The sequence below is a fragment of the Bufo gargarizans genome, chromosome 2 (assembly GCF_014858855.1).
Source record: "Bufo gargarizans isolate SCDJY-AF-19 chromosome 2, ASM1485885v1, whole genome shotgun sequence".
Classification (NCBI taxonomy): Eukaryota; Metazoa; Chordata; class Amphibia; order Anura; family Bufonidae; genus Bufo; species Bufo gargarizans.
In genome coordinates this window covers 18,018,978-18,039,127 of record NC_058081.1, presented here as the reverse complement: position 1 = coordinate 18,039,127, position 20,150 = coordinate 18,018,978, and the positions used below count along the sequence as shown (strand labels likewise).

Sequence of the window (20,150 nt, the reverse complement as noted above, 5' to 3'; positions counted from 1 at the left end):
CGAAAGGCTCTTCTCTCCAAGAAAAGTTAAACGGCTGGGGGGGGTGAACCTACCCTTAGTGGCAAAGGTCCATGGGAAAATAATATGCAAAGAGGTCTTTCCCAGCAAATGAGAACCACCTTGCTAGTGCCGTTGGATATTTAGCTTGGCGTGTTTCAAGGCTTGTTAAAAAGTTGGATATTGACTCATTGGGCGGCACGTCCTAAAGGTGGCAAGAGGGTTTTCTATGGGAGATACCTCTTTCCATTATATAAGGAAAAAGCGTTGACTCTAGGGGGACAAGACTATAGCACTGGCTTTCTACAAAGCAGACTGATGCTGAGATCAAGCTTTTGTGTCTCACGTACCATAATCTCCATTGCACTCCAGCGGGATGTGCCCCAATACATCGCCATCCCCTGGTTAATGACAAAGGTCATGGCCCGTACAATCTCTGCACAGAGGAAAAGAGGACAACATAGTAAAATGGGATGGGAGCAGATCTGACAAGCATGGGCAGCCTGGTGGGCGGTCTGCGAGGCAGAGGCCGGACTGTACTACAGACCCTCCCAATTTATATGTACACCTGTCACACACTGTGCACATGCTGGAGGGTGTCATACACTGTGCACACGCTGGAGGGTGTCATACACTGTGCACACGCTGGAGGGTGTCATACACTGTGCACACGCTGGAGGGTGTCATACACTGTGCACACGCTGGAGGGTGTCATACACTGTGCACATGCTGGAGGGTGTCATACACTGTGCACACGCTGGAGGGTGTCATACACTGTGCACACGCTGGAGGGTGTCATAGCGCTCTGACAGTTTCCTTCCTCCTCACTAGAAATGGTTCTATTGCAGACATATATAGATTTGCCTATTTTTAGACAGCTGTTCCTGCGTCCAGCTGTAGAGGGACCCGCACACTGGGGAATTGGGCGCACAGGGGCTGCAGTTTGCCAAGATCAGCATAAATTTTGAGGAGGGGGAAGGACTCAGGAGGAAGGATTCAGCCACAATTAGGCAAGGAACACAGAAGATAGACAAGAGAGGTAATGAGGATGGGAGGGAGCATGGGGAGAGAAGGGTGCAGACTGAAGGAGGAGGCACACACTGGGAGACAGGCAACTTCAGGGGTCTATACCGAGAAGAGACTAGGGGGATACCACTGCCTTACTGTAGTGTATATGCCTCCCATTGAAAAAGGAAAACATACATACACACACCATACATATATATACATTCACATCATACAGACACATATGCATTATACATACAGCCACACACCAAATATACATTGACATTGTACAAAAACGATACATACATATACACACACATACTTTGATTTCATACAAATACACAATACATATTGTAATGCCGTGGGCTCCTATGACCAGTTTTGAAGAAAGGCAGGGACACAACAAAGTCTCTTCAATACAGTTTATTGCTTGTTCCAACCAACTTACAGTTCAGTTCAGCCGGATCACAGCCAGGTCAGGTAATCAGTCCACAGGCCAGTGTTTCCTTCACACGCGTCATGCAGGGTGTGATCTGTAGCCTCTCACTCCACAGACACACCCTGCTTCATGCTGCTGACTAGGGATGAGCAAATCGACTTCGGATGAAACAGGCGCAGAGAGGCAGGTGTAAGTGCCAACAGGCCCGGAGATTTGAGCTGATAAAACCAGCCCGGGATGTACCCACGGCGGACCTGGCTCAGATAGTCTGCTGGAAGTGTCAGGAGCCTGGCCTTGTAAGGGCTGACTGTACCCATCGGGTTGAGCCCATGGACACTAATTATGGCTACTGTCATTCGCTATATGCCAGGAGGCTGTGTGCAACAGGCAACCCAGAGTCTCTAGAACACTTGTGCCAGGTGGAAGTGGGAGACACTCTGATGGAGGCACTGCTGGACTCAGGGAGTCTGGTGACCCTAGTAAGGGCTACCCTGGTGCGGTCTACCGAGTATACTGGCCGAAAGGTTGGGGTGATGTGCATCTACGGAGACTTAAAAGACTACCCCACCACGCTGGTGTCTCTAACCACAGTTGCCGGTAGATGGGCCCACGAGGTGGCTGTCGCCACAAATCTACATTATGAACTCATAATAGGCACTGTGGCCTGCTATGAGAATTGCCAATACACATGAGTCAGGGGTAACCCCAGCAGAGTGGCCTTGCTCAGGGGGGAGGCCACAACCCTGGGAACCCGAGGCCGAAGGGCAAGAGGTAGGGGTGACCGCCACTTCGGTGGAAGAGGGGGAGACAATCCCGCTGAGTGTGATGGTGGGAGAGGTGGAGGACTTGCCGCAGGGTCCTGAATTGGCACACCGCAATGTCTCCGGGGATAACTTTGGTACTGCACAACACCGGGACCCAAACCTATCCCGAGCCTGGGAGAATGTGTTAATAGTAGATGGTGAATCACAACAACCTGGGACCGAGTTGGTGTTTCCCCGTTTTGTGGTTCATCAGAGTATGCTGTATCGGGTAAACCAACTACGGGGTGAGATTTTCGAACAGTTGGTGGTCCCCAAGGCTTATTGCAAACTCGTCTTAGATATAGCCCACAAGCACGTTCTCGGGGGTCACCTGCGGTTGCAGAAAACACAGGTTCGTGTACTACAGCAGTTTTACTGGCCCAGCATATTGAGAGAGATAGAAGAGTTTTGTAAGTCTTGCTCGACCTGCCATATAACTATCCCCCAGCCACATTTCCGTAGTCCCCTAGTTCCTTTCCTGATTATTGAGGTACCGTTTGACAGAATAGCTATGGATCTCATAGGCCCCAAACTGAAGTCCGCCAGAGAGCACCAACACATCTCAGTCATCCTAGACTATGACACTCGGTACCCGGAGGCGGTGCCACTGCGACATACATCGGCTAAACTCATAGCTAAGGAGTTAATGGAGATGTTTTCCCGAGTAGGACTACCTAAAGAGGTTCCGACCGATCAGGGGACCCCTTTTATGTCTAAGGTGATGAGGGAACTCTGTAAGTTGCTGCACATAAAACGGCTACGGACGTCCATTTACCATCCGCAAATGGATGGTCTGGTAGAAAGGTTTAACCAAACATAAAAAAATATGTTGAAAAGGATGTTGGCTAAAGATGGAAAGGACTGGGACCTTCTTCTGCCCTATGTCATGTTCGCAGCGTGAAGCCTCTACTGGGTTCTCGCCCTTCGAACTGCTATATGGCAGACACCCTCGCGGTCTCTTGGATGTAGCCAAAGAGGCATGGGAGCAACAACCCACTCCGTATAAAAGCGTTATTGAGTACGCTACGCAGATGCAAGAACGGATAGAGACAGTGTTGCCTCTTGTTAGGGAGCATATGGAGGCAGCTCTGGGAGCCCAGAGTCAGGTCTATAATCGGCAGGCTCGGGTCTGGATCTTTAACCCGGGTGATTGGGTTTTGGTTCTGGTACCGACTGTGGACAGTAAGTTCCTGGCTAGGTGGCAGGGGCCCTACGAGGTACTCGAGAAAGTTGGAGATGTGAACTACAAGGTACACTAGCCAGGGCGGCGAAATCCAGAACAGATCTACCATGTTAATTTGCTTAAGCCGTGGAAGGATCGGGAGACCTCTATGAAAGACAGCCCGCGTCAAAGATGTAGGGGAAGAGGTTCCGGCCTCTTTGTCTGATGCAAGGGAAACAGTTGCTGCCGTAAACGTTGCTGACAGCCTCTCCTCTACACAGGCTCAGAAGGCCAGGGAGTTAGTTAGTTGGAACACGGATGTGTTCTCTGACCTTCCCGGACGCACTTCCACAATCCAGCATGACATTCTCACGGAACCTCAGGCAAAAGTTCGGTTAAAACCATATCGGGTACCCGAGGCTCGGCGACAAGCCATCTCAGAGGAAGTGCAGTTAATGCTGCAACTAGATGTCATTAAGGAGTCTAAAAGTGAGTGGGCCAGTCCTATAGTCTTAATACCCAAGCCAGATGGGACATTGCGGTTCTGTAACAATTTTCGTAAACTTAACGAGATTTCCAAATTCGATGAGTATCCCATGCCCCGAGTGGATGAGCTTATCGAGAGGTTAGGACAAGCCCAGTATTTTTCTGTTTTGGACCTCACAAAAGGGTACTAGCAGGTGCCCTTAAAGGAGGTTGCCAGAGAGAAATCTGCCTTCATCACACCTGAGGGGCTGTATCAGTATAAGGTGCTACCCTTTGGTCTGCATGGTGCCCCTGCCACTTTTCAACGGCTTATGGACATTGTGCTTCGTCCACATCGTCGGTACACTTCAGCTTACCTGGACAATATTAGGAAAGTCACCTACCCAAAGTGCAGGCTGTAGTGGACTCCCTTCGGAAGGCGGGACTAACCGCTAACCCAAAAGAATGTGCGATAGGGTTAGAGGAGACTAAGTACCTGGGGTATGTCTTTGAGTGCGGAGTCATCAAACCCTAAGTGAAGCAAAATAGAGGCGATATGGAATTGGCCCCGACATATCACCACTAGGCAAAAAAAAGTCTTTCCTGGGAATGGTGGGCTATTACATGAGGTTTGTTCCCCACTTTGCTACTCTAACTGCGCCCTTGACAGGACTCTTGAAGGGACACAAGTCAACGATGGTTTGCTGGGATGATCGGGCGGAAGAGGTTTTCTCCGCTTTGAAGTCGGCCCTGTGCGGGTCCCCTGTTTTGGTGACGCCCGATTTCAAAAGGGAGTTTATAGTTCAGACCAATGCCTCCAAAGTAGGCCTCTGTGCTGTACTGTCTCAGGAAGTCAACGGGGAGGAACATCCCGTTGTCTTCCTCAGTTGTAAGCTCACCTCAGCCGAGACCCGGTACAGTATAGTGGAGAGAGAGTGCCTGGCTCTCTGGGCACACAAATCTCTCCGCTATTATTTATTGGGGAGAAAATTCCACCTGGTGACCGACTACTCCCCTCTCAAGTGGATGAGCCAGGCCAAGGACAGAAATGCCCGGGTCACCCGATGGTTCCATTCCCTACGAAACTTTAAGTTTTCAGTGGAACACAGGACAGGCCAGTTACAGGGAAACGAGGATGCCCTGTCCCTGTGTCACGACCATGGTTATGGTCATGACTCTTTGGTCGCATGCGGTTGTCAACAGTTTTGGTCTATGGTTTCAACCACAGGTGAGGGCTTTGGATTTGTTGCCTCACAAGTGGTTGCCGCTGGCAAAATAAGGTTGTTGGCAGTGGAGCGGCCTGAGCGGTTGCTAGGCGCTCACTGTAACAGCATGCTGCTGGCAACTTATGTTTGTCTGCACTTTCCTTGTTTGGTGTGCACAGGGTTTATTTGTGTGATGTTGTTTGTACACCTCCCTTTTCAGTAGCCTTCTCCCATGCCTGGTGTAGGAAGGGTTAACTCCCTTCTGTGTGTGTGTGTGTGTGTGAACACTGGGTATGTCTGTGTGGGTGTGGCTACATGGGCTATTTAGCCTCTGCTGTGAGCAGTAGTCAGAGGGGTACTTCAGCCATGGTCTGCTGGTGTTATCCTCCTACTTATATACCATCTGCCAGTGGGGGCCACCCTTGTGGTCATAAGTTTAAGTTTATGTATAAGTTTATGTTATACACAATGTTATGAAGTGTGTCTTTTGTATGCTTCTCTATTGCAGCTTATGGTCCTGGGTTCCTGTGTGATGTGTGGTGTGTCCGTTTATGTTTGGTGTGGACAGCAGCACTTGCACATGGGTTCCAGGCTTTGTGTCTGTGGCAGGTAGGTGTTATTCTTGTTGCATTTACCTGCCATTGCCATAAGTTGTTTAGGTTCCCCTTTCTATGTAGCTTGGCCACTTTAGACTCCTGTTTCTCTGCGTCCAGGAGGAACAGGTTGTCTACCCAGCTTCTAGCTCAGGGATCTGTCGGAGGGTCAGTAGGGATCCGAGGTTCCTGAGTATGAGCCCTCCTACCATCAAGGTCGGCTCATACAGCTAGGAGTCAGGGTCAGATTAGGGATGCGCTAGGAGGTGACCTGCTCCCTAATTCTGTTGTTCTGGCCGAGCACCCACTAACATCTTCTGGCATCGCACGGCTGAGGGTTTCCCCCATCCTCAGCCGTGACAGTATGACCACAAGGGTGGCCCCCACTGGCAGATGGTATATATGTAGGAGGATGACTCCAGCAGACCATGGCTGAAGTACCCCTCTGACTACTGCTCACAGCAAAAGCTAAATAGCCCATGTAGCCACACCCACACAGGCACACCCAGTGTTCACACACACAGAAGGGAGTTAACCCTTCCTACACCAGGCATGGGAGAAGGCTACTGAAAAGGGAGGTGTACAAACAACATCACACAAATAAACCCCATGCACACCAAACAGGGAAAGTGCAGACAAACATATGTTGCCAGCGGCAACTGCATGCTGTGACAGTGAGCGCCTAGCAACCACTCAGACCTTCGGTGCAGACCTTCGGAAGAGGGTGCAGCATACATCGCCATATGTTGTGGGGTGCATGCGCGTTCTCCAGAGGGAGAGCATTTTGGGGATCACCGTTAACGGCACAGTTGGTGGCTTATTCCCCGCCACCTTACGTTCCGTGTCCGTGTTGGTGATCCCTCGTCCCTCTCCATGTTCCTATCTCTGGTCGTCTGCTGGCAGCATTCCGGTAGTGTTCCGGCTGCGTGCTGGTTAGGAGTGTCTGCTGGAAGCGACTGGAGTGGGGACGTGAGTGGAGAGTGGACGCAGTGTCAGTGCGGTCTCCCCGGGCTGTTTTTTTGCTGGTCTCCGGTTCCTGTGTGTTGCTCTGGAGCCTGGCAGTCGGCTCCTAGTTCCTGTGTGTTGCTCCAGGGGCCGGCAGCAGTCCTGGGGAGACGTGCATTTTATGACGCTGATTCCCCTTCTCCTATCCTCTTAATGGGTCCCTCACTAGTTTTCCCCTTTCTTTTGGTGGGGGGGTTTTAAGGGGTGGGAGTGTCACGATCATGGTTATGGTCGTGACTCTTTAGTCGCATGCGGTTGTCAGCGGTTTTGGTCTATGTTTTCAACCACAGGTGAGGGCTTTGGATTTGTTGCCTCACATATACACAATGTTATGAAGGTGTGTCTTTTGTATGCTTCTCTATTGCAGCCTATGGTCCTGGGTTACTGTGTGATGTGTGGTGTGTGCTGTGTCCGTTTATGTTTGGTGTGGACAGCAGCACTTGCACATGGGTTCCAGGCTTTGTATCTGTGGCAGGTAGGTGTTATTCTTGTTGCATTTACCTGCCATTGCCATAAGTTGTTTAGCTTCCCCTTTCTATGTAGCTTGGCCACTTTAGACTCCTGTTTCTCTGCGTCCAGGAGGAACAGGTTGTCTACCCAGCTTCTAGCTCAGGGATCTGTCGGAGGGTCAGTAGGGATCCAAGGTTCCTGAGTATGAGCCCTCCTACCATCAAGGTCGGCTCATACAGCTAGGAGTCAGGGTCAGATTAGGGATGCTCTAGGAGGTGACCTGCTCCCTAAGTCTGTTGTTCTAGCCGAGCACCCACTAACATCTTCTGGCATCGCCCGGCTGAGGGTTTCCCCCATCCTCAGCCGTGACACCCGAGTACACTGTCTGGCGTGTGTTCACCCCCTCAGGGTTGAACAAAGGGGAGGGGTATGTGACACAGTGAGAGGTTTGGTCTGGTAAAACAGGTATTTTCCTCTCAGCATGTGCTGCTTGGCTTATTTACAGCCATTTGAGGTCAAATACTGGACCGGATTTTAAGTGCCGGTCTGGGTTTTAGCAGCACCTAGCTGTCCTTAAATAGACAGCTGGGCTCAGAAGCCGTGTCTGTGTGCTGGGATCTGAGGCCTGTGCTGGGCTTGAGAGCTGTGAACCATGAGTCAGACTGCCTAAAGCCTGTATTTGGACAATCTAGGGCAGAACTGCCACCAAGGCGACTTTTAGTTATATTAACTTGCCATTAGGTGTGAAGTAACACCAACACTGCAAAAGTGACATTTTGTTTTTGGCACCATGTGTGAATAAACACTGAAGTTTGAATTACAAACTTGCATTTTGCCTCTGTACTGTGCCCGCTTATCCTAACTACCAGAGAGAATCCCCCCAGGCCTTAATTGTTTGATGGTATTTTTTGTACAGTTAGGTATCTTTGCCAGTCCTTGCGCCTGCTGGAAAATCTAGACGATTTTCAGCAACTTCTATTCCTTTTTGCTGTCCCCCACCACTGCCAACACTACTTTGTGTCAAACGCAATATAAAAACATCCGTGCAACAAATATCGTCGCTCAGGCATTTAAAAAGTCACAAAATAAACTGTTGGTAAATGACCCCCATTGCGGGAATCAGCTCTGTAACATTTGGCCAAAGGAGATCAAATGCCATTGGAGACAGTGACACAGAGGTCTATTTCCAACAGGTCTTCGCAGTTCTTCACATTCAGTCTCAAGACACAAATCAACCCCTAAGCTCTAACTAAACATACAAGTCTCCCTGGCTATACACGTGGATTACTGCCAACCACGCAAACAAAATTACATTAATGTGTTACCTCACACCAGGAGTAAATGTTCACCTTCAGGGTAACAGTCTCTCCAGACAGGTTCTGACTCATCAGATGGCTCTCTTCAGAGCACACCTTGCAACTAAATATCCCAGATATGAACTGGACTTGAGTTACAAAGAAAACTTGTAATGGTCAAAAAGGGAATGACTGGCCCCACTACCAACCTGCCCATCATTCTATAAACATCCAGGCCTGTAACAGGACTTACTATAGTCCTTAGCAAACTACTCTTTGTTCGGAATACTCAGCTGTACTCCGAGGAAGATTGGAAGGACGATGCCCAGAGGGCCACCCAAGCCCCCATCTCTGCTGCTGGCTGGGTATCAGTGGTAATTAACTCTGTTAGAATCAGGTTCTCATGTACCCAGCTCACACCATGACCTCCTGAATTTAACTATGTCCCGCATCTCACCTCCTAAGCACCCTGCTCCATATCTCAGTCAGAGACAACTGGAAGAGGAGGAGGAGAGAAAATGGCCTCTAATGATGGCCAACTCAGAGGGACAGCTTTTGAGGCAAGATACTGTGCGGCACTGTGGTATGCGGTATTTTGCGCTATGGTATTGCTGACCCCCCTACTTTTATTGCACCGCCTCCTGTCAATTAAGACCCCCCTACAATATGGGGCCGCTTTTAAGTATTATTTACCAGGGCCACTTTAGGTTCCCAATCCACCCCTGGCTGTACTAGATCTATTATATCTCATCTAGTTTTCCCTGGAAGAGATAAATACTTCCTTGAGCCTAATGCACATATGCCAGGAATCTTGGGGAAATATAAAGAGCTCTAATCACTTCTCCTTTCACTGACTAACAATTTACACTATAGATACATATATATCCACACATAATACATACATATAAACTCATAACATATATACACACATACAGAAACACACATCTACAAACTATACAAACATACACACATCTACAAACTATATACATACAGTATACACACAAACATACACTTCTACAAACTATACACGCATACATATACACTCAAACCATGTGTATACACACAAACACCATACATGCATATACAACTGACACCAAACTTACACACACAAAACAAATTGGTACTGATTTGGGGGTTGATTTGAGGTCTGTATGAATTTGGGGTCTAATTTGGCATCTGATCTGGGGTCTGTATGAATTAAGCAGCTGATCTGGGGTCTGGATGAATTTGGGGGCTGGGATCTGTACGAATTTGGAGGCCGATTTAGGGTCTGTATGAATGTGGGGACTGATCTTGGGTCTATATTCATTTTGGGGTCTGATCTGGAGGTCTTTATTAATTGTGGGGTGCAGGGAGTCTGTTAATTTTTGGGTCTGTCTGGAGGTGTGTATTAATTTTGGCATCTGGTCTAGGAATCTTAATTTTAGAGTCTAAATTAATTTTGGTGTCTTTTTGAAGGTAATATTAATGTTTGGGTCTTGAGGTCTGTAATAATTTTGTAGTCTAGTCTGGCTGTCTCTGTAATTTGGGTGGGCCCTGGTTCGCAGTCTCCCCCCACAGCGTGTTCCTGCTGTCCCACGGGGGTCCTCCTAACTTCCTACACTCTACTTTTGGGACTTATGTGACCAAGGTCCGGAGCGACCGAAACATCATAAAGACTCGGAGTCACTATATTTTGGCATCTCTCTGTTATTACTTATGTACCCATTGGAGGATATGTCGGAATAAAATAATTTTAATTTGCATGATAACCTTGAGTGTGCGATGGTATCTCTCTTACTATTAATTTGGGCAGGGGCGGACTGGGAACTTAAAGTAGCCCTTGAAAAAATACTAAAAGTGGCCCCATTTTGTAGTCGGGTCCAAATTCATGGTAGGCAGGGCCAACATAAGTAGGCAGGGCCAGCAATACCATATTGTGGCACATTATACCCCCCAACAGGGCTAAATACCACAGTCCATCACAAAATACTGCCAGCAGCACAAAATACATCCACCAAAAACTTCTGCCGGCCGCGAGACGGACTCAGGCGACCCCCTGGGCATTGGCCCACCAGGAAATTTCCATGTAAGCTCTACAGCCAATCCGACCCTGAATTTGGGGGTTTCTCTGGAGATTTGTGTTAATTTTGTGGTTTGGTCTTGGAACCTATATTAATTTTGGGCTTTGAAGGTCTGTATTAATTGGAGGGTCATATAGCTTGCAGAATTCTCAAGTGCATCTGAGATATTCAGGAGATACTCAGGAGGTAATCTGGAGGTGGATACAATCTAAAAAAGTTAGATTTGTTTGTTTAAAATATTCCCCCTCTTTAAAATGGCAGACCTGGTTCTGTGCAGGAATTGTTGTGCTTTTATTTCAGGTTCCACTCTTCGGAGGTTTGGATGCTGTCTGATCTGTAGACAGCTCTCCATAATGCAGCAGGAAATTTCATTTTTGAAATCTGAGATTTGTAAATTAACTGTTAAACAAACTCAGTGTCACGGCCATGTTCATGGTCGTCACTCCTGAACCATATGCTGTTGCCTGCGGTTTTGTTTGGTTGTTCAACCACAGGTGAGGGCCGCTAGTTTGTTGCCTTACTTGTGGTTGCCGCGGGCAACAAGTCATTTGGTATTGTCGCAGTATAGCAGCCTGAGCTGGTGAAAGGCAGCTTGCTGCAATGTGCATGCGGTTGCACCTAGCAACCTCTCAGTTAGGTGTGTGTGTATGTTATGCACTTTGTATGTCTGGTGTGCACGTGGTTTATGTTAGGTGTGCACTGTGACTCTTCCCTTCACTGTGGCTGCCCGTGGCAATGTTTGGTTTGGATGTGTACATGAGGTGGCAGTGTCTCGGCCTTCTGGCTGACTCCCAGGACATGGTTGCCACCCATGTCGTTGCCCGCGGTAACAGCTGCAGTGTTTCACTCACTTCCCCTTTAAGTGGTTTCACTCCCTGGACATGGAGAAATAGGAGTCTAAAGATGGCCAAACTATAAAGACAGGGGGACTGGAACAGTGATATGGCAATGGCAGGTAAGTGCAACTAGTACAAACACCTACCTGCCACAGACACAGAGCCTGGGACCCAAGTATCAGTGCTGCTATCCACAAACACAATAGACAGAGCACACACACCACACAGGACACCAGGAAACCATACACTGCAATCAATAGACATGACACACAAACACATCCTCATAACATCGTGTATAACAATGTAGACAATTTACAATTTACAATTTATAACAACAATTTGTCTGGAATAGCCAGGAGGGTGTCTCCAGCAAAGCATGGCTGAAGAACCCCTCAGCTTCAGATCTGCAAAGAGGCTTTATAGCCCAAAGTGGCCACACCCACACAGACACACAAGGAGAGGGAATTAACCCTTCCAACACTAACCAGGGAGTTAAACCACTTAAAGGGGAAGTGTCCAAATAAGATCACACTGCAGCTGTTACCGCGGGCAACGACATGGGTGGCAACCATGTCCTGGGAGTCAGCCAGAAGGCCGAGACACTGCCACCTCATGTACACATCCAAACCAAACGTTGCCACGGGCAGCCACAGTGAAGGAAAGAGTCACAGTGCACACCTAACATAAACCACGTGCACACCAGACATACAAAGTGCATAACATGCACACACACACCTAACAGAGAGGTTGCTAGGTGCAACCGTATGCACATTGCAGCAAGATGCCTAGCACCAGCTCAGGCTGCTATACTGCGACAATACCAAATGACTTGTTGCCCGCAGCAACCACAAGTGAGGCAACAAACTAGCGGCCCTCACCTGTGGTTGAACAACTAAACCAAACCGCAGGCAACCGCATGCGGTTCAGGAGTCGCGACAATGAACATGGCCGTGACACTCAGGCTGGGAATGTTGCAATGCCACTGCCACAGAGGCCCCCTAGAAATGGAAGATGGGTTACTGCAGGTTCTGGTAGACTGAGAGTTGTTGATAGAAGACATGTCCCACAGTCTGTGGCTCTCCATAATTCATTTGCAGCACTTTCAGAGCGCAAGAGCAACATATAGGATGGCTCAGGCACAGTGGGGGAGGAACAATCATCTCCCATGCCTAAAGTATGCAAGACTGCAGCCAAAGACAAAAATGATAGTGAAGATAGTGAGGACTGATAGTAAGCAGCTGTTGGTGGGCAATTCTATTATAAGAGGTGTGAAGTTTGAGGAAAATTGTTTTGTGAGATGTCCCACTGGTGCTCCCGCTAGCAGGGATAGACGACATATCCTTAATATTGTTAGGCAAGCAAAGCAGGAAAGGGAGGTGGATGTTATTGTCTCTCTTGGGACAAATGATCTGGCTTGCAATGAGGTTTCAAAGGTGTAGGAAGCTTTTCACACACTTGGAAATTATACAAGGGAGGTTGCATCAACTGTTTCATTCTCTGCAGTTTTGCCTGTGCATAACATTCAGCATGATAGGAAGATGCGCATTAAGGAATTCAATGTGTGGCTTGGTGAATGGTGTCTGAACCAAGGGTTTGGCTTTGTGTCTCATGTTACCTCTCGTTGGAATGGAAAAGAACTGTACAAGAAAGATGGTTTGCATCTTTCTCTCAAGGGAACGGATGTCCTCAGTGAACAGTTCAAAGTATTTGCTAAGGAGCATTTAAACTAGGAAAGGGGGGGCAAAAGAGTGATAATCCAGCAGTCCGACTGCCCCCCGAAACAATGCCAGAAGATGCCAATACCACATAGGTTAAGAAATGACAAGCTCAGAGTCTTGTCCACAAATGTTTGCAGTTTAGGGAATAAGATCAATGAACTTGAGTCTATAATGGCATCTGAGAATATAGATTTAGTGGCCGTTACTGAGACATGGTTAAATGGGAGTAATGACTGGGATATAACAATACCAAGGTTCTCTCTATATAGGAAATACAGAGAAGGCAAGAAAGGGGAAGGGGTGGCCCGGTATGTGAAAGATTGCATAAAATCTAATTTAATACAAGTTAGCGAGACCAATTTAGAGTCAGTTTGGGTTACCTTGCAGCTTGATAATCATAAGGCAACTCGTGTAGGTGTGATATATAGACCACCTAGCCAAGTCAAAGAATTAGATGATCTACTAGTTGAGGAAATAACAAAAATTACATTGAAAGGGGAAGTTATCATTATGGGAGACTTTAATCTTCCTGATGTAAACTGGAAAACCAAAATAGCTAGTTCTGTCAGGAGTACAGATATTCTAAATTCCCTACTAGGAGGGATTATCTCTACAGCAAGTAGTTGAGGAGCCAACCCGGAAGGAGGCCATTTTATATTTAGTATTCACAAATGGGAATTTGGTATCTGATATTACTGTAGGGGAAAGCTTGGGATCTAGTGATCATCAGTCAGTGTGGTTTACTATAACTACAGTGACTAAGCCACACCACACAAAAACAAAAGTTTTAGATTTGAGGAAAACTGACTTTTCTAAAATTAGATTAGAGGTATACAAGTCCCTATCAGATTGTAACTGTTTCAATGGAGTCCGGGAGAAATGGGACTACTTAAAAGTGGCACTATTGAAGGCAACAAATAATTGCATTAGGCTTGTCAGTAAAGGCAAAAAAAGGAAGAGACCACTGTGCTACTCAGCAGAAGTGGCCAATATCATTAAAAACAAAAAGATAGCATTTAGTAATTTAGTAAAATAAAAATAAAAACGAGGATGACGGGCAAATTTATAAGATTAGGCAGAGAGAGGCCAAGCAAGTTATAAGAGCTTCTAAAGCACAGGCAGAAGAGAAATTAGCTCAGAAAGTGAAAAAAGGCGATAAGACATTCTTCAGATACATAAATGAAAAAAGGAAACTAAAACAAGGAATTAACAAATTCAAAACAAAAGAAGGAAGGTATATGGAAGAAGATAAAGAACTAGCTGACTGCCTCAATGAATACTTCTGTTCAGTTTTTACAAAGGAAAATGAAGGAAAAGGACCTCAGTTAGGAAGAAAGACTAATGAATATTTTAATGTATGTGTCTTTACAGAGGAAAAGGTTCTAAGTCAGCTGTCTAAAATTTATACAAATAAGTCACAGGGGCCTGATGGGATACACCCAAAGCTATTAAAAGAGCTCAGCAGTAAACTAGCAAAATCATTAGCAGATTTATTTAACTAATCACTGGTAACAGGAGTCATCCCAGAAGATTGGAAATTAGCAAATGTGCCCATTCACAAGAAAGGTGGTAGGGAGGAATCGGGCAACTATAGGCCAGTAAGCCTGACATCAATAGTGGGGAAATTAATGGAAACCATACTTAAGGAGAGGATTGTGGAACATCTAAAATCCCATGGATTGAAAGATTAAAAACAGCATGGGTTTACTTCAGGGAGATCATGTCAACTTAATCTTATAGATTTTTTTGATTGGGTGACTAAAATAATAGATGGCGGAGGTGCAGTAGACATCGCTTATCTAGACTTTAGTAAGGCTTTTGATACTGTCCCACATAGAAGGCTTATCAATAAATTGCAGTCTTTGTGCTTGGACTCCCATATTGTTGAATGGATTAGGCAGTGGCTGAGGGACAGACAACAGAGGGTTGTAGCCAATAGAGTATATTCAGACCATGGTCTTGTTACCAGTGGGGTACCTCAGGGATCTGTTCTGGGACTCATATTGTTTAATATCTTCATCAGCAAAATTGCAGAAGGCCTCGATGGTGAGGTGTGTTTTTTGCTGATGACACAAAGATTTGTAACAGGGTTGATGTTCCTGGAGGGATACACCAAATGGAAAAGGACTTAGGAAAACTAGAGGAATGGTCAAAAATCTGACAACTAAAATTTAATGTTGATAAGTGCAAGATAATGCACCTGGGGCGTAAAAACCCAAGAGCAGAATATAAAATCAGTGATACAGTCCTAACCTCAGTATCTGAGGAAAGGGATTTAGGGGTCATTATTTCAGAAGACTTAAAGGTAGGCAGACAATGTCATAGAGCAGCAGGAAATGCTAGCAGAATGCTTGGGTGTATAGGGAGAGGAATTACCAGTAGAAAGAGGGAGGTGCTCATGCCGCTCTACAGAGCACTAGTGAGACCTCATCTGGAGTATTGTGCGCAGTACTGGAGACCATATCTCCAGAAGGATATTGATACTTTGGAGAGAGTTCAGAGAAGAGCTACTAAACTAGTACATGGATTGCAGGATAAAACTTACCAGGAAAGGTTAAAGGACCTTAACATGTATAGCTTGGAAGAAAGACGAGACAGAGGGGAGATGAGAGAAACTGCTAAATACATAAAGGGAATCAACAAGGTAAAAGAGGAGAGAATATTTAAAAGAAGAAAAACTGCTACAAGAGGACATAGTTTTAAATTAGAGGGCAAAGGTTTGAAGGTAATATCAGGAAGTATTACTTTACTGAGAGAGTAGTGGATGCATGGAATAGCCTTCCTGCAGAAGTGGCAGCTGCAAATACAGCGGAGGAGTTTAAGCATGCATGGGATAGGCATAAGGCCATCCTTCATATAAGATAGGACCGGGGGCTATCCATAGTATTCAGTATATTGGGCAGACTAGATGGGCCAAATGGTTCTTATCTGCCAACACATTCTATGTGTCTATGTCTAGCGGTCTGCATTCATTCTGGGGTCTGGGAGTCTATTCATTTTGGGGTATCATCTTGGCTTTGCATTAAGAGGGGGTTTTTCCAGCCATGTAAAATGTATTTTTGAATCAGAATAAGAATGTCATAAAATAATAAAAGTAGTGATGCCTTTTTGATCCCCACCACACTCCTTCCGCCACTCGCTGCGTCCTCGCTGGTCTCCGTACTCCCAAGTCCCTCTTGACTCGAACATGTGACCACTGCGACCAGTGATTCGGAAGTGAGTGGTGGGGATTGATAAGATATCATAGCTTTTATTATTATATAACATTCCAAGCAGTTTGAAAGCACTGTGGATCGGTGGTTGGAACTGGTGCCTTGCAGCACTGGGTTTCAAACCGACGAAGGGCAACATCTGCATGGAGCTTGTATATTCTCCCCATGTTTGTGTGGGCTTCCTCTGGTTTCTTCCCACACTCTAAAGATGCAGAATATGTTGGCGCCATATAAGTAAGCTAAATAAATAAAACTGCATGGGTTTGATTGTGGACTTTAATTTTAGCGGTATAGTATTTGGGGGCATTGGGCAACACTGTTGGTGCAGTAATGTGGGCACATGGGACAGCAGCAAGCACAGTATTCATGGAAGCTATAGAATGGCAGTGTTAAAGGGAGCATCTGTATAGGGGGTTTCTTTGCTATAGTAGATTGACTGCAGAAGCAGTGAGCCAAAGTCAGAGGTATAACCTGAATCTCCTAAGCTCTAATGCAAAATCTGTAAATGGCTGCCATCTACCACGTGACATATATTAACACTAGTGTCTTCTTATATGTCAAAGGAGGCCAAAGATGCATGTGTAGTAAACTCTGCAGTCTTCAGGAGAAATCATCATGATGGTCTGGACCAAATAGAGAAGAAGAGGAAATTAAACAACTCAAATTAGTGCAGATGTTACCTGTGATTGGATTTCTATTTGTTATGGCTGTGACTGCTTCTTTTAACCCCTTAGTGACCAAGCCTGTTTGGGCCTTCATGACCAAGAGCTATAACTTTTTTATTTTTCTGTCTATATAGTTTTATGAGGGCTTGTTTTTTACGGGACAAGTTGTAGTTTTTAATGGCACCATTTTGGGGTACACATAACTTTCTGATTAACTTTTATTAACTCTTTCTATAATGCATTACATTTCAATAGCAATGCTATTCAAAGATTGACCAGCAGGCTGCGCCAGGGAGGCACAGCCTGCTGGAGAGAACTGCAGACAGGCTCGGGGCCCTGATCGGAAGCGAGGTAAGCTTCCCAACACATCAGCACCCCGCAATCACATTTTCGGGGTGCTGATGGGAGACAGAGGCATGTAAAGGGTTAAACAGCCCGGATCGGCACTTCTGCCAGTCAGGGCTGTTAGAGCAGGGCCCTGGCTCTCATGTGAGAGCCGGGTCTGCTCTCCCTAGACAGGGCCGCCGTAAAAACGCGGCGGCCCAGCCTAAGGCCCCTTAGTGACCGCCGTAAAAACACGTATGGGTGGTCACTAAGGGGTTAAAATACGTTCAGATATTTTTATTAGAAATTAAGGTCACTTTAAAGAGTCCCTGTACTTTTACACAATTTCATTTAATAGAGAATGGTGTAAGTAGAAAGTTTCTAAATCACTTTATTTAAAACATCTGCCTGCATCCACCTGAACACCTGAAAAAAAAAAAAAAAAAAAAAAGATGTAAAGTCATAGCCACTAGTGTTGAGCGTGAATATTCAAATCACGAATTTTAATCGCGAATATCGCCACTTTGAGAATTCTCAAATATTTTGAATATAGTGCTATATATTCGTATTAGCAAATAGTGTTGATCACAAATATTCTAATTGCGAATATCGGCACTTAGCAACATCCCTAGCAACCAATATGAAAGTTGCCTACCCCTTAGTGTTGATCGCGAATATTCTAATCGAAAATTTTTATCACAAATATATTACAAGTAAATAATGACTGGAGATCACGAATTCTCGAATTTGCTCATTTATGGCACATATTCGGCCAAAAATCCTCGAATTTGAATATTGCCTATGCCGCTCATCACTAATAATAATCCTAACATTTTGCATAGCGCTTTTCTCCTGTCGGACTCAAAGAGCTCAAGTCTTGCCCAAGGACTTCCTACTGAATCGATACTGACCCTACCTAGCCAGGATTCAAACCCTGGTCTCCCATGTCAAAGGCAGAGCCCTTAACCAGTACACTATCCAGCCACTGCTACTATGGGGTCTTGCTTCCACCTTATTTGCAGTCCACTGCCTGTTGTCAGGGCAAGAGCTGTCCCTGATAACAGAGACTCAGAAGATGGTTCACAGGCAATAGGTGTGTGTCAGAGCTTGCTGAGATCCTGAGCTTGACAAAACAATTGCTACTACACTGCTTCTGAACATCACAGGAGCCTCCTGTGTGTCTGTGAGTGTGATTTCCCCCTCCTTATCTGTTCTGTGAGCTCTGAAACTGAAAACAAACAGTGGGAAGTAAGGGAAAGGATGTCACAGCAGTACAGTGCTGGGAGAGAGGAGATGCCCTCTGCTTCTGAGTGAAATGCATCTAGCTGTTAAGCTTAAACAGGTAATAATATGAAAAAAACATATAGGGAATCCCAAACATAACTGTTCCATAACTGTTCCTTCACAGTTATAATTGTACAAAGAAGCAAAGACATTTTGTTAAAACCAGGTACGCTTTAAATATATTCTAGGGGGAATACAATTTGCCTACTCTGCCTAGGGCATGAAAATACCTTGTCCCGGCCCTAGTACTGTAAATCTATTTATGGACACATTAGCTCTATTATAATCAGAACGCTACATTTTGTCCCAATAATATCATAGGTACAAATTCTAATTAAATATGGATTTAAAATATGGACGCAGTATATTTTTCACGGCCTCCATCAACCTCTATGACAAAATTAGAAATATGACTGAATAGCTCCATTGATTTACATGCACATTCAGGAGCTTCTAAATTTAGAACCACCAGTACCTTGGTATAAATGAGGCATTATACTCTGTTCACACCTCAAATGGTACCTAATGGACCTGTTGTAAATCAATGGTAGGGGGAATAAGTGATTTATGAGAGGAGAGTACTCCTTTGAGTTTTCCGATTGTGGGTTACATTTTCTTTTGAGACTTGTCTGAATACTGATATTTAAAGGGTATAGCATGAAATTTATAATAGTCCAATTTCTTAAAGGTTAATTAAGCCATGTCGATGGTAAATGTTCCACCAAAATGGAAACTGGGGCTGCATGGATTAATGAACGTATGGGGCACTTTCTGTCTCTTCGTTGAGCCAAGAGGACTGCAGTGACCCATAGGTGGACTATCTAGCAATGCCTATAAAAGGTCCCGTGATCACTCGTATAGTCACGGCTCTTAATTTTTAATTAATTCACTCTTTACTACAGAGAGAGTGGTATCTGAAATCAATAAGATTAAAAGGTTTTGTCTACAGTCTGCTGACAGCTGCCAGGGAACATCGACCTCCTGACGTCACGATTATTAAACTCATCCAATGAACGCCTAAAATAATTGTAATGTAGAAATATTCCATTAAATATGAGGACAGAATTCATGTAGAAGGGAAAAACTGTTCGCAATGGAAATTTATCAGGCGTTCAGTGGTCAAAAATTCCATACTTTAGCAAAATCTGATTAATTTTTTTTCTTCTCCCAAGCCAATTGTTATGCCAGTGGTCTGTGCCCATGTTCTCACCTCCCCTGGTGGGTACAGCCACTGGATCACTCACCTAGGTTCCCTGTGCTGTTTCTTGTGTGCTTTGTGCCAACTGGCAGCATGCTGCTACTTCCAAGCCAGCACGACTGCCGGAGTAGCACTCTCTCTATGCAAACTGAGTCCTGTTCCCCCTTCTTTTGCCCATAGGGTGCAGGCACTCTTACAGGGCCAGTGCCACTCCTTTGTCTTCCCCAGCCAATGAGTGACCACCTTAGGGTATTTAAGGCATCTACTCCTGTGATAGGGTGCTTGAACACTAGATTTTAGTTGTATGATATCCTGCTAAGGTGCATCATTGTCTTGCTTTGCCTGTCTATCTACCAACCTCTGGATTTGACCCTTCTCTGCCTGACCTGACTTTTACCTGTTCCTTGTACTGACCCTCATACTGAGTTGTC

At 45.6% G+C, this 20,150-nt stretch overlaps 1 protein-coding gene across 1 annotated transcript in view; it reads right to left on the bottom strand.

Annotated features, from left to right (window-relative positions):
• The window catches only part of KCNAB3 (potassium voltage-gated channel subfamily A regulatory beta subunit 3), a 68,663-nt gene that overhangs the window by 14,266 nt on the left and 34,247 nt on the right, over positions 1 to 20,150 (bottom strand). The window contains exon 10 of the mRNA XM_044282733.1: positions 348 to 433. Within this exon, the coding sequence (XP_044138668.1) occupies positions 348 to 433 (86 nt within the window). The remainder of the gene's footprint in view (positions 1 to 347; positions 434 to 20,150) is intronic.